This window comes from Nannobrachium achirus (assembly GCF_963921795.1).
Source record: "Nannobrachium achirus genome assembly, chromosome: 4".
Classification (NCBI taxonomy): Eukaryota; Metazoa; Chordata; class Actinopteri; order Myctophiformes; family Myctophidae; genus Nannobrachium; species Nannobrachium achirus.
The window spans coordinates 66765617-66778672 of NC_137813.1; the positions used below are offsets into that span (position 1 = coordinate 66765617).

Genomic DNA, 13056 nt, shown 5'->3' on the forward strand with positions numbered 1-13056 from the left:
GAGATGAGGGACGTCAGTCGCGCCGCCGACAGAGCGGTGGAGCGCGGCGACGCCGTCTTCGCCAAGCTCGCCGCCTCCGCCAAGAGAGGACGAGCCAGGGCCAGGGAGAAGATCAGGGGCCGGCAGAAGCGCGAGGTGAGTCTCGCCGAAGAACAGATTAAGCACGCGGAGCAGGAGGTCACCGAACTGGAGGGGAGAGACGCCGAGCTTGAGCAGCTCTCGCACGTGGAGGATCACGTGCATTTCCTACACAGCTACGGCTCCCTCCCACGGATCAGCGCACCCGCACGCCCGGTGAGCAGCGATGATGGTTCTCAGGTCTCCTTTGAAGACGTGACCGCGGCGGCGGCAAAGGCCAGGGACGAACTGGAGGACGCTCTCCGGGAGGAAGGGACAAGCGTCAGGGAGGCGGCGAGCGGAGTGGATGTTTTACGGCCCGGGGCCGGCGCCGGGTTCTTAGAGGAAGAGGACGTTATTAGAATTAAAAACCTGAAGAGGGTATTTGTAGGCATCCTTTTCTTGGCGATTGCTTTGACACATCCTTTTAAGGTCGGCGTTCAGCCCCAGTGGACACGCGGGGAGCGGTCGGCGGACGTTCAAGGACACCTCAACGCGACTCCCGGCCGGCCCCAACCCAAAACCAGAGCTGAGTTCTTACAATATGCCGTTGCTATCACGCTGGATCCAAACACAGCGGACCCAAACATGGCTCTGTCCGAGGGGAACCGAAAAGTCTCGGTGACTGAAAAACAATCCTGTCCTCGTCACGCTACAATGGAGGTTCGGAGTAAAGAGGGTCTGACCGGACGCTCTTACTGGGAGGTGGAGTGGGGCGGATACATCGTCGCCACAAAGCTCGATTACGAGGACACCAACAGAACGGGACACTTCGTCATTCAAGCCGAATTCAAGAGATTTTTGAACGAAATCGATTCTGGGTACACCTGGTCTTCCCGGTGTAGGCCACATGCTTATGTTAATTTCAGCCGGAGGAATTTGATCCCGGGCTGCCCCGCGACCGGCAGACTAGGGGTGTACCTGGATGGTGCAGGTGCTTTGTCCGTCCACAACGTCTTGGACAAAATGATTCTCATTCGGAGGGCCCAGATCACGTTCACCCAGCCCCTCTATCCTGTGTTTAGATTTGTGATTCGTGAAGACGAGTTGTGTGATCTCGAGAGGATCCTAGGGACTTTGATTGATTGATTGATTGATTGATTGATTGACTGATTGAAGAATCTATTAGAAGTTTGCAATAGAAAAAAGTACAGTTTCATGACAGTACAAATCACTGGTACAAGGTCAACTAAAAGGAGATCCTAGAAAGCAGAGGCTTATTAACAGTGAGAGACTATATCTACATTGCAATATTTCTTCCACCATCACTGGTCATTGTCATTCGAAGCATCCCTGACTAGTGTTGTCAAAAATATTGATTTATCAAAGTATCGATTTTGAATATAGTATAGATTTTCAATATTACTTTTCCACAGTATCAATAACAACGATACTCAGTTTCTACCTCTCTCGTTGGGTGAGACACACGCTCTGTGTGTTTTTTTTAGATGAAAATACAGATTGCACAGCCTTATTTGTACTTAGAATGTGAGAACCTCAAATGCAAGCTTTTGAAAAGTGCACTACCATCTACCTCAAAAGGTTCTGTATTTTTCTTTCAAATTAAAATAAACATGTTTGCACTAAAATCGCAGTGGTTGCGTGGTATCGAAAATGGTATCGAATATCGATATTTTTTCAAAATATCGTATCAAAGTTAGAAATCCAGTATTGAGACACCACCATCCATTAGGATATGAATCACTGGTTTCTTTCAAGACTGTCTGGAAAAAAACAGAACCATATTTTAAAAAAATGCTTAAGGCTGACCTTATGTATAAAGCCACAAAGCTACACTTGTATTAATCAAATGAATAATGGATTTGTTAAGATTTAGATGCATTTGACAATACGGTTGGGGACCGTCTATACTTGCACATTGCACCCCTAAATTAGAAGGACCTCATTCATTGTATTAACCACAGCTGCCTAACTTGCCATGCATTTAATCTGCTGTCGTCTTTGTTGAACCTGAACAAGGACGCCAACTTTTAGATCGGCTATTTTCAAATGGCTGAAATGTGTATAGGTTGTGAAATGCTGTATTACTCATGAAAACTGGGAAAGGCTCTGTGTTACCACTTATATAAAAGAAATAGCACCGAGTGCCACGCTGCGAGCTTGAATATCTGCTATTTTTGAAGGATCGCGAACATTTGTGCAAGTCTTTGAATATTTTGACCCGGTTCTATAAGTGTCTTTTAAATCCTTCTAAGGTTTTGGGAAAACCTATGTTTCTATGTCAGTGGTGCTCAAACCTTTTCATGTCAGGGACCCCCATAATGATATGTGTTTGGCAGCAGATCCCCCCCCCCCCCCCCCCCATCTCAAAAGATGTCGTTCCAGGGACCTCCCAGAAGCAAATATTTTAGTTACAAATGTTCACTTTTAACCCATTTAGGCCTAGAATTACTGAATGCTTTAACCAGTGAAAAATAGCAGATATACAAGCTAACTGAGCTCCAGAGCTCCATTTAAGTGAAAAGGACCTTTTCTTTGACAATAGCTAGCCAGATTGCTGACATAGATACATAGGTTTTTCAAAAAATCTTAGAAGGATTCAAATGACACTTATAGAACCAGGTCAAAATTCAAATTTTCACGTTTTTTTCAAAAATAGCAGATCTACAAGCTCGCAGCGCGGCACTGTGAGCTTGTATATCTGCTATTTTTCAATAGCTAAGGCATAAAATAATGATACACAATAATGTGTACCCGTTCTGAATGGGTGGTTAATGGGGTTGGATGAGCGCTAACCTGTCCCCTGGCTTGCCGATCCACAGCGGCAGCGTCATGGCCGACTGCTGGAGGAGGGTCATCAGCACGCCGCGCCTCATGGTCTTCCGGGGAGGATCGCTGTCGCTGTACACGCCCGCTATCTTAGCAGCTGGGAGGAGAGGAGACAACAACCAGACAGTCAGTTATACAGGGTTTCCACACATTTTTACCAATTAATTTCCATAACTTTTCCAAAACTTTTCCAGAATATTTAACCCAATTTCCAGGACTATATAATAATTCAGCTCAATAACAGGTTGCTTACTCATATACGCAATGCCCAAAGACAGGTAGTGTAGGCCTATGCCAGTGGTTCTCAACCTTTTCATAATCATGTTTTAACTGGGGACCCGGCACCCTGACGAGCACTACGATTTGAGGAATTTTGTATAACACGGTTCTATTGTGAAAATAGCAGATCTACATGCTCACAACGCCTCGCGTTGCGAGCATGTAGATCGGCTATTTTCACAATTTCTGCCTATATATTTCACAATTTCTGCCTATATATTTCTGCCTATATATTTGACAATTTGGCCCATGTTTAATTTGTCATTTCAGAGGTATTAACAAAATCAACAACCAAAGACAATGCATAGCTATTTTTTTCCAGGACCTTCCAGGACCCTTGATGAATTCCAAAACTTTTCCAGTACTGGAAAAATATTTTTCTAATTTCAAAATATTTCCAGGAATTTCATGACCGTGGGAACCCTGGTTATAACTAGGGATGGGACGATAATCAATTATCATCGTTTATCATGATGAAAAACACTCACGATTAATCGTATCGTGGACATTGACATTTATCGTGAAATCGTCCTGTCATGCACTGGGATCAATTTGCCTTTTATTTGCAGAGCTGCATATCCTGTACCATTTAAAACCTTTGATTCTGTGAAAATAAGTATTTAAATATTTAATTATATGACATATTGCGTTAATAAATACCCTTTGTTTTTGGCCCTGCAGTATTGGGTTGTGTTGTTTGAATTGAGTACTATTGCTGTGTTGATATGGTGGTGTGATACTTGTGTTGCACTGACTAGCATTGACTGTTATGTACACTTTTTGTTTGGCACTGCTTTGTTAACTCATTCTGAGCCCCAGACATTAACGGATTATAATGTCCAAAGTGCCTCCTTCAGGTCCCATTCACTTGCGTTGTCTTATTTTGAAGGCCAGAAGTCCACCGCGCAATCACTTCCGGTCTGACGTCATCGGATCGTGCGCCGGAACCGATGCGTGTCCACGTGGAGTTGTGTAATGGCCGACCGGGAGCTTTTATAACTGTGTAACATAAGCGAGCATCTGCCTCCATCCTAGCTTCTAAAGTGTAGTTTTGAGATAATGGACATTAAAGATGAGATCCCCCGTCCACCTCAATGTTATGGATGGGACTATTTTGTGCTTGTGGAGCCGTGATGATGCGAAATCAGCGACGGATTTCGTCTCCGGACCGCCGGCCATTCTTCTCGGTAATGTACTCGCCGTTACAGTAATATATTACTTTTCCCGAGATATCCCGTGAATGGCACTACAGATACTCGAGTACATTTCGCGAGATATCCCGTGAATGGCACTAGATGAGTTAAGTTATGCTTTGAGTATTGCTTTTTTGTGTGTGACGTGACACCTATGAGCGTTGAATGTTTCTTGGTCACTTTACGTATATATTCTTCTTTTTTTGTTAAAGCTTTTTTTTTAAACTTTATGTTTATATTCTTCTTTGTTTGCGCCTTGCTTTTTTGGCTGTACACTAGAGTACTCTTTTTCTTTGTAACTTGTAACCTTAACACCTTGCCGTCCGAAATAGAATGGTGGTTGGTAGATTAGCCGTGAAATTTCTATTATTGTATTGTGATCTGAGACATAATATTATGTTTATAAACATGACCCCGCAGCCCCTCCATCTTGAACAGCGCCGCTGTTTTTTCTTTTTTTCTTTTTTCCCAGGCCAGTAACTCACCATGATTTTCTCGATTTCCGTTGGGATAGAATGGGGGTTTTGGCCGATCGTCGATGTCCCCGTGCGTTTCGCGTGCGCGATCCTTTCACGTAAATGTCCCCGCAAATAGTCCATGTGTGACTGAAGAACAGAACTGAAAAGTTTCGCTAGCATAGCCCCAAGCATGGCTGCTGTAGGAGCTCGAGTGTGCAGACAGCAAACGGATGGCTGGGAGTAGCCTTGGAGAAGGAGAGGCGCTGACGTCACCTCTGCTTCATGCACGGTCTGCATGAGCTATCAATGCACGAGTGGTGACTAGGGAAGGTTAGACGATCGCCGATTTTCGGATCAAAAGCTTTTATTCCGGTTTTAAAGACAAAGTCCGGGAATGTACGGCGTGGCTGAGAGTCCCTGGGGGGATGTGCGATATAGTACGGTTTTAACATTAAGGGGCCCCCCGTGGCTTAGAAGGTGTTAAACTGCTGTGCTGCCACTGGGCAACTGGTTGTCCCCCGTGGGATAATAAAGGTATCTATCTATCTTCCTGTCAGTCTAATGTCCCATCAATAAAGGCATAAAAGCCCAAAAACACATATTTAAAGAAATAGCAGTACGATGTATCATAACTCACACACACACACACAGCCTACCTATTCTCCTCTCCTCCAGGAGAGATTTGATCTCTGCAATTTTGTCGAGAGCCCGGCGAAGAATGCTGTGGAACATGTACACAAGAACACATAAACAACCAGAGTCCAGAAGGCAACAGATTGTGATGGTTTTAAAGCAGTCAGACTGGGCACTGAGAAAGACTGGGCACCTCAGTGTAAAACTGTCATTTATTTTGTCCAAAATGTTTAAAAAAGAAAGTATATATATTTGGAAAATGTCTTATGTAATGTAAAGGACATGATGTGAACATAAACGGTACAGTATTACATTTAGTCTTCAACTTCTTGTTTATGCCTTAAATCAGTGATACTCAAAGTCAGGCCCACAGGCCTGTTCGGGCCCGTGGCACAATTTTGACTGGCCCACCAATCAACCAACCAACCAATCAACAATCAACGTTTTTTCTTAGACAGAATGAAGTTATTATCTTATCTTTAACCTAATTACATTACTATTTCACGAATAGTCATCCAGGAAGGGAAAACTGCATGCACTGCAGGCAGCAGCAAAGATGAGCCTCAGCATTCAGCAAGCGACGAAGGTTTTATGCAGAGAACCGGCACTTTAACCCAAAAATGGAGGGATGCTTTCGCTTTCATTTTACCATCTCATGCTAAAATTTCAACTGGCCCCTGACCATTTTTGTAATGTGGCCCACAGGTCCTGCTATTTGAGTATCCCTGCCCTAAATGACTGCTAAATCAATGTGTAGCATTTGACATTAATTGTAAAATGTTCAAGCTTATTCTAATCTTGAATACTTTACATTAGTTAAGACCATTTTCAAAATTATTATTATTTTTACATTTTGCACCAAATAGCCATTTTACATCGAGATGCCAACTTTTCCTGTGATCTCTGTGTGCTGGTGCTCTGCAACTTGACAAAGGGTTAGTGAAGCTGTTTAAAACAGGTTCACTGCTGCCACCTTGTGTCGTGCTTCGTCAAGGGGATAACAACAGGGAAGGGGGTTTCTTCTTGTGCAAATCAATCATGAACGACAATGAGTATAAGGAACAAATTAAGTTGTTTATGTCCTAACTGTAACTAAAATAAAATCTCAATCTGGGGGTGTTGCATTAAAAGGGTAGGGTAAAAGTGAAAAGTTTAAAACAAACCCTTTTTGTTAAAAGGATAAACTTAAAGGCAAGCTCCATATTCTGTTAGTAATCATTGCTATAGTGTTTGTTCGGTAAAGGGTCTCCCTGTCTCCAGCTTTTTAATAAACAGAAAATACATTTTCAGGTGGGTTGCCAATTTCAGCCAATGGGCATACAATTATCCACCTCAATTTTATAGAGCTCTAGTTCCAATTAGGTCAAGATCAGTCATGACTTCTAATTTCCCAGATGCTGTTATTCAGAGTGACTTACAAAGACTTGCAAATTTGAGTGTTTACATCTGCTTTACTCGTGTTCATTTGTGTGCTAACAGAGGGACTTTGAGACCTCTTTCACTGGGCAGAATATTTTGGAATATCAATTTAGTATATTCCAACAGAGCTACCATTGAACATGTCTCACCAATATTTGGAGTTACACCACGGCGACTTAAGGACAAGGTAACTACAAAACCCAAACCTCTACCTCAAGGGTCTTCAACAGGGGGTCCGGGACCCCTAGGGGGTCCTCAGAGTCACTACAGGGGGTCCTCTAAATCTTTGTGTGATAGAAACTTTTTTCTCCTTTTTTTATATTAACCACTTGAATCCTAGCGTCCATATCCTGAGAACTTTAGCCAAAAATAGCAGATCGACAAGCTCACAACGGCTCGCAGCTTATAGATCGGCTATTTTCGGCAAGACTTCCTCTCTGAAGACTTCTCTGAAGACTTCCTCCAAGACTTCCACTCTGGACCCACTCTGTATTATTCATAAGACTTTTTAACTGCACTGGTTCTAGAAACCTTTTGGTGGAAAGGGGGCCACTCTATAGCTTGTGTGCTTTTAAATCTCATGTATTCATTCAAATCTTGTTTGGGGGCCCGCTTGCAAAATCCCTCCCGGACCACAGGTGGAGAACGGCAGTCCTTTGCTCACCCGCATTCCGCCTCGGCGTCCGCTTTGGCCGTCGTATACAAGCCTCTCAGCTTGGTCCTGTAGTACGGAGACGCTGGAACGCACACAGAACACAACCAACTATTAGGGATGGGACGATATGAACATTTCATATCACGATTTTTGTGACAAAGGAAATCGCGATTTACAATATTATCGCGATAATCAAAATCCATCAAGCTGGGGCGGAACATTTGCCAAAAAATAGCCAATCTAGATCGGCTATTTTTCGGCAAAGACATTTGATAGAGAGTGAAAAAAAGACGGATATGCAGCTCGGCAAATAAAAGGTGAATTGATCCCAGTGTGTGATGGAGGACGATATCACGATAAATTAAATCCCACTGCCAGCTTGATCACACATGTTTTTTTTGTCATGCAGTTGCTCAAGCGTAGTGGTTCTCAACATTTTCACGTAAAAGGACCCTCAAATTGAGTATAGTAGTATCAGACCCTATTTGAAAATAATTCATACCAATTCAACAACTGTTGCTTAGTGCTATAACACCTGTGTTAGTGTGTTTTAGTTTTTTTAATTACTCCATTACATAAATGTTAAGAGTGAGTGTGGAAGACAGAGACGGACAGACAAAAAGAAGTCTCCATCACAACAGTGGATGGACTACGTACTTTTGTTCTCTGTTTGCATTCTTTCATGCGTCTTCTGGATGTTGAGCAGGTTGTGTTCGCTGCGCGAGCGCTCCTCCTGAAAACAAAGACATCGTCTGGCTTTAAAAAACTCATTGCAGCAGCTTCACAATCATGGTTTCAAGCAAACTAACATTCAAACTGAGCGTCACACAGCTTGTCATTAGGACAGGGATCTTCAACGTTTTCAGGCCAAGGACCCCTTAGTTGAGAGAGAGATGAAGCAGGGACCCCCAGATTCCATATAGTTTCATTGTTTGACAGCACAATCATCAGTGTATTTTGGATTCATGTCAATTTGTGTTTTCAGATATTTAACCACTTGAACTGTCAATACTTAATAAAATTGTCCTTTCACTCTGTACTTAGTCTGCTCTTTTTTCTCTCTACACCAAAGCTCTTTGCCAAAAATAGACGCTCACATGAGCTTGTAGATCTGCTGTTTTTGACTAAAGTTCTCAGAATATGGACGCTAGGGTTCAAGTGGTTAATATAAAAAAGGAGAAAAATACGTTTCTATCACTCAAAGATTTGGGGGACCCCCTGTAGTAACTCTGGGGACCCCCTAGGGGTCCCAGACGCCCTGTTGAAGACCCCTGGTGTAGAGGCAAAAAAGACCATGCTGACAACACCCACCTGGGTCTGTTTGATGAGCTGATGCAGTTCCGTCAGAAGCTCCGCGATCTTCGTGTCGGCCGACATGTCTGCACCGCAGCTGCTCGGTGGGAGAAGAAAGCAAAATCCCATTACAAACCAGGGAAGGCATCCATGTCATTTTAGATTTGGATATGGGGTTGGCGAAAGGGCCTTTTTGTGTTGAGTTTGCATGTTCTCCCTCTGTCCCCTAGGTCAGTGTTTCTCAACCTGTAGGTCGGGATTCCCAGGGGGGTCCCCAAATTATTGTGGAGCGTCCCCAGATGATTAACTTAATGTGCAACATTGTTTTCTCATTCAACGTTAAAAACCCAACATAAAGTTTAAGTGTATAGACTCTATATTCTAGACTCTATATGCACATTTCTTATTGAGTGACAATTTAAAGGAGTAATCACGACATGGATACTTGAGTTCAATAATATTTGTTTTTTTTGTTTTTTATCGCATTCCAAAGACAAAAATTTGGTAACAGAAATTTGAGCCCCATTGATTAAATGCATTCGGGTCCCCATCCAGAATCAATGGGGGAACATTTTATTGTAATGACAATTTTTGTCTTAGGAATGCGACAAAAAAATATTATTGAACTCAAGTCTCCATGGCGTGAGTAATCAATAGAGAAAAGTCATTTTGGGGGTGAACTACTCCTTTAAGGCCTTTTTAATACCTCTAAAATGACAAATTAAACATTGGTCAAATTGTCAAATATTAGAGGCAGAAATTGTGAAAATAGCAGATCTACATGCTTACTTGTGAGCATGTAGATCTGCTATTTTCACAATTGAACCGTGTTATACAAAATGTAATTCCCCAACTCTTCACTCATCAGGGTGGGGGGTTCACCAGTTGAAATGATGAATATTTTGGGGGTCGTGGCCTGAAAAGGTTGAGAACCACTGCCCTAGGGTAGTAGGTACCCTCAAAGAAAACATGCACGAATCCTGGTCTCTATACTGCCGGGGCGCCTGATCAGTGTTGCCAGACGTACGATAATTATCGTATTTGTACGATAATTTGACCCTCTGTACGATGTACGATCAATAATTCCCAAAATGCCCAAATGTACGATAATTTCGGCATATCATCAAAAAGAGCGTGAATTCACTATTTTCCCTGGCTGCTGATCTGGGATCTGGTTTGGCTTCCCAAAATAAGCCAGGAAATCAGTCAATCTAGATCTGTACTTGGAGGCATTTAAAACACTGGTTGCATCTTTCCAGACCAGTTTCAGGCTTTTATTTGTGTAAGCTCCAAGAAGTTGCCTGCCTCCACACAGCATATCTGATGCGTTTTTGTCACGCAGGAGTCTAACACGAGGTCGTTTCTTACACTAAAGACGCATTTTTTGGTGAAATTACGTTTTTACGCGAGTGATTTATCTTTTTTGGCCGTGTACGATAGTTTCATGTCAAATACGATAATTCTGAGCCTCCGGTACGATAATTCAACATTTCCAATCTGGTAACACTGCGCCTGATGGAGGGGAAAGGAACTGTTTGGAATAACGTGTTCCTTCCATGTGCTACGTATTAACTGGGGAAACTCCTTCCTGTCAGGCGATAAGAAGCGGCTTGCTCACTCCTCATGCATAGAAGGAAGAATGAGCTCAGTTGGTAACAAGTCTGTTCGCCCTCACGGCCGTTCGCCCTAATTCTTTCTGATGAGACCTAAACTCTGTATAAAATAGCTAATATGACATGAAGTAACGAAATACATTTACTCAAGTACTGTACTTAAGTACAATTTTTAGGTATTTAGTATTTCCAATTTGCTATACTTTTACTTCTACTACACTAAATCTCGGATCCAAATATTGTACTTTTATTCCACTACAATTATTTAAAAACATAGGTTTTAACGCTACGTTACACCGGATAGACGCCCAAGGCGAACGGCCGGGAGGGCGAACAGACCTGTATTCGCTCAGTTCAGGGCTCTCCCCAGGTTGGCAGAGGGAAGTTTTTTTTTTTTTTTTCTCTGGGGCTATGCTATAAATCATGGGGTCAGGGGGACCCCCTCGAGGGGGTTTCACAGAGTCCCTATAGCTCTAAATGAGGGACAGTCACTAACCAAGTGGACCAAGACCAAGTCAGAATGTTTGAAAACTAAACGGTTAGGATGGGATTTCCAGGTGAAATGTCTATGGTTTGGTCATATTACATTAAATAGTGTAATATTATATGTCTCCAAATGTGTATTTATTTTAACACAACTTTAATTTATGAACTCAAATGTATACAGGCTTAAATAACTTCAATTATTTGTATTTCATTGACTAGATTATAATTATGTTTCCCCCTAAACAGTGAGTATTAATCAAACATCGCATCTCCAGGCTTCCAGCTTGGTCTCCATTCCATTTTTAACCAGTGTCATCCGGTCTAAAGCCCGCCTACTCAAAAAAACATATCCGGTCTTTTCCCCCGCACACAAATATGCTTGCAAAATAGCCGTTTCCGTATCCGCCCTAGAACCGGATGCACAAGACTGCACGGTGAATTGCTCACAGACTCCCAGGCTAGAATAACGCCGAATTTATGCGCCGTCGTACGCGGGTGTCGCGCGCTGAAAACAGCCGAGCTGCAAGCCCACAGCGGCTCGCAAGCGCAATGCGACGTGGGCTTGTAGAGCGGCTGTTTTCGGTGCGACGGAGTAGTAGGCTTTTAAGCTAGGTAGCTAAGCTAAGTGGCCCAGTCTGGTAATGTCTTGTAAAATACACATGTATTGTTGTATTACACGTATATGTCAATGTATATTAACTTGTAATTAGCATTGGAACCGTAAGCGTGTGCGTGATAGTTCTTACCTGGTTTTTAAATGGGAATAATTGTAGGAAATGCGCTAGCTTAGCTTAGCTTCTGCACGGACGAAATGTAAACACACTGCTGTTGGATGGGGACGTCACTTCCGGCGGTGAGTATGAAATAGCAGATCTACAAGCTCACAGCGCGTAGTGGAAGCGACGCGCTGTGAGCTTGTAGATCTGCTATTTCTGCCCAGCGTCACCGCAGCGTAAATTAGGCGGGTAGCCAATGAAAATATAGTAATATTTTGTCAATCAAAAAAGAAGAAGAAAAAGAAAAGAAAATGTTTAATACTAAATAATAATAATAACTCCGAGTTGCAATGGACATAAGATAAGTCTGTTCAGACATGGTTCAGACATGTAGGCCTATATATGCAGAGATGGGCACAAAATACAAAAGAATATTTTGAAAAAAATAAAAAATACTTGGTCAGTCAGTACTTATACTGACTTGGATAGACACTATCCTGGTGACAGTCAGTAGCCTATTATCCTGGTAAGTATTTCACATTGTATTTTTAATATGTATTTTAAATTCTTTTTTGTATTTTGTGCCCATCTCTTCTCTGCCAATATGTATGTATTGTTTTGTAGTATTTTTATATTCATTTTGACACTGCTTTGGCAATGTAAACAGTTTTTCTTTATTGATTGATTGAAGACTTTATTAGAAGTTTGCATTGGAAAAGGTACAGTTTCATTTCATGACAGTACATTTCACTGGTACAAGGTCAACTAAAACGATATAGGCTACACCTTAAGAAAGCCTTTGGTTTGTTTCAAATATAAGTAAAAAAAAAGGATCTCAATTTAAATAAGCCATGTGCTTTCTTGCATGGGTGTATCCTTTTAGTTGACCGTTTACCACTGTACCTTTTCCTATGCAAACTTCTAATACATTCTTCAATCAATCACTCAATTGGGGTCCTTTTTTCCCCTCATGCCAATAAAGTCCCTTTGATTAGAATTGAATGAAATTGAATTGTTTTACCCATATAATTCCAATAGCATGTTATTGGCAAATTAAAAATAAATTCTATTATTTTAACTGAGAGTGTGCAAAAACAATGCAACCAAATGCACCCATAAGGCTTCATTTGGTTCCATTTATTTTGAACAGTAATAAAAAAAAAAAAGAAGCACCACATGAGAATTAGAATCAACTTCATTGTCATATCACTGGTTTACAATTTACAATTTAAGCATTTAGCAGACACCCTTAATCCAGAGCGATTTACAATAAGCAAGGTAATACAACAATACATCAACATCTATACATGCAATGGAAAGAAAGACCAATCCACTCGCCCTATAGACTCTTTGCCCTCCTGGTCCCCAAGCTGTGGAATAAACTCCCAGTTGCACTTAGAACTG

General features: G+C 42.0%; 1 protein-coding gene across 1 annotated transcript in view; it reads right to left on the minus strand.

Moving 5' to 3' along the window:
• sgf29 (SAGA complex associated factor 29) overlaps positions 1-11759 on the minus strand; it is a 28266-nt gene extending 16507 nt beyond the window's left edge. The window contains exons 1-6 of the mRNA XM_080724234.1: positions 11683-11759; positions 8856-8934; positions 8202-8277; positions 7554-7626; positions 5494-5558; positions 2875-3004 (exon numbers count right to left, since the gene is read on the minus strand). Coding sequence (XP_080580360.1) covers positions 2875-3004; positions 5494-5558; positions 7554-7626; positions 8202-8277; positions 8856-8921 — 410 coding nt within the window. The 5' untranslated portion in view covers positions 8922-8934; positions 11683-11759. The remainder of the gene's footprint in view (positions 1-2874; positions 3005-5493; positions 5559-7553; positions 7627-8201; positions 8278-8855; positions 8935-11682) is intronic.
• Between the last annotated feature and the right edge of the window lie 1297 nt (positions 11760-13056).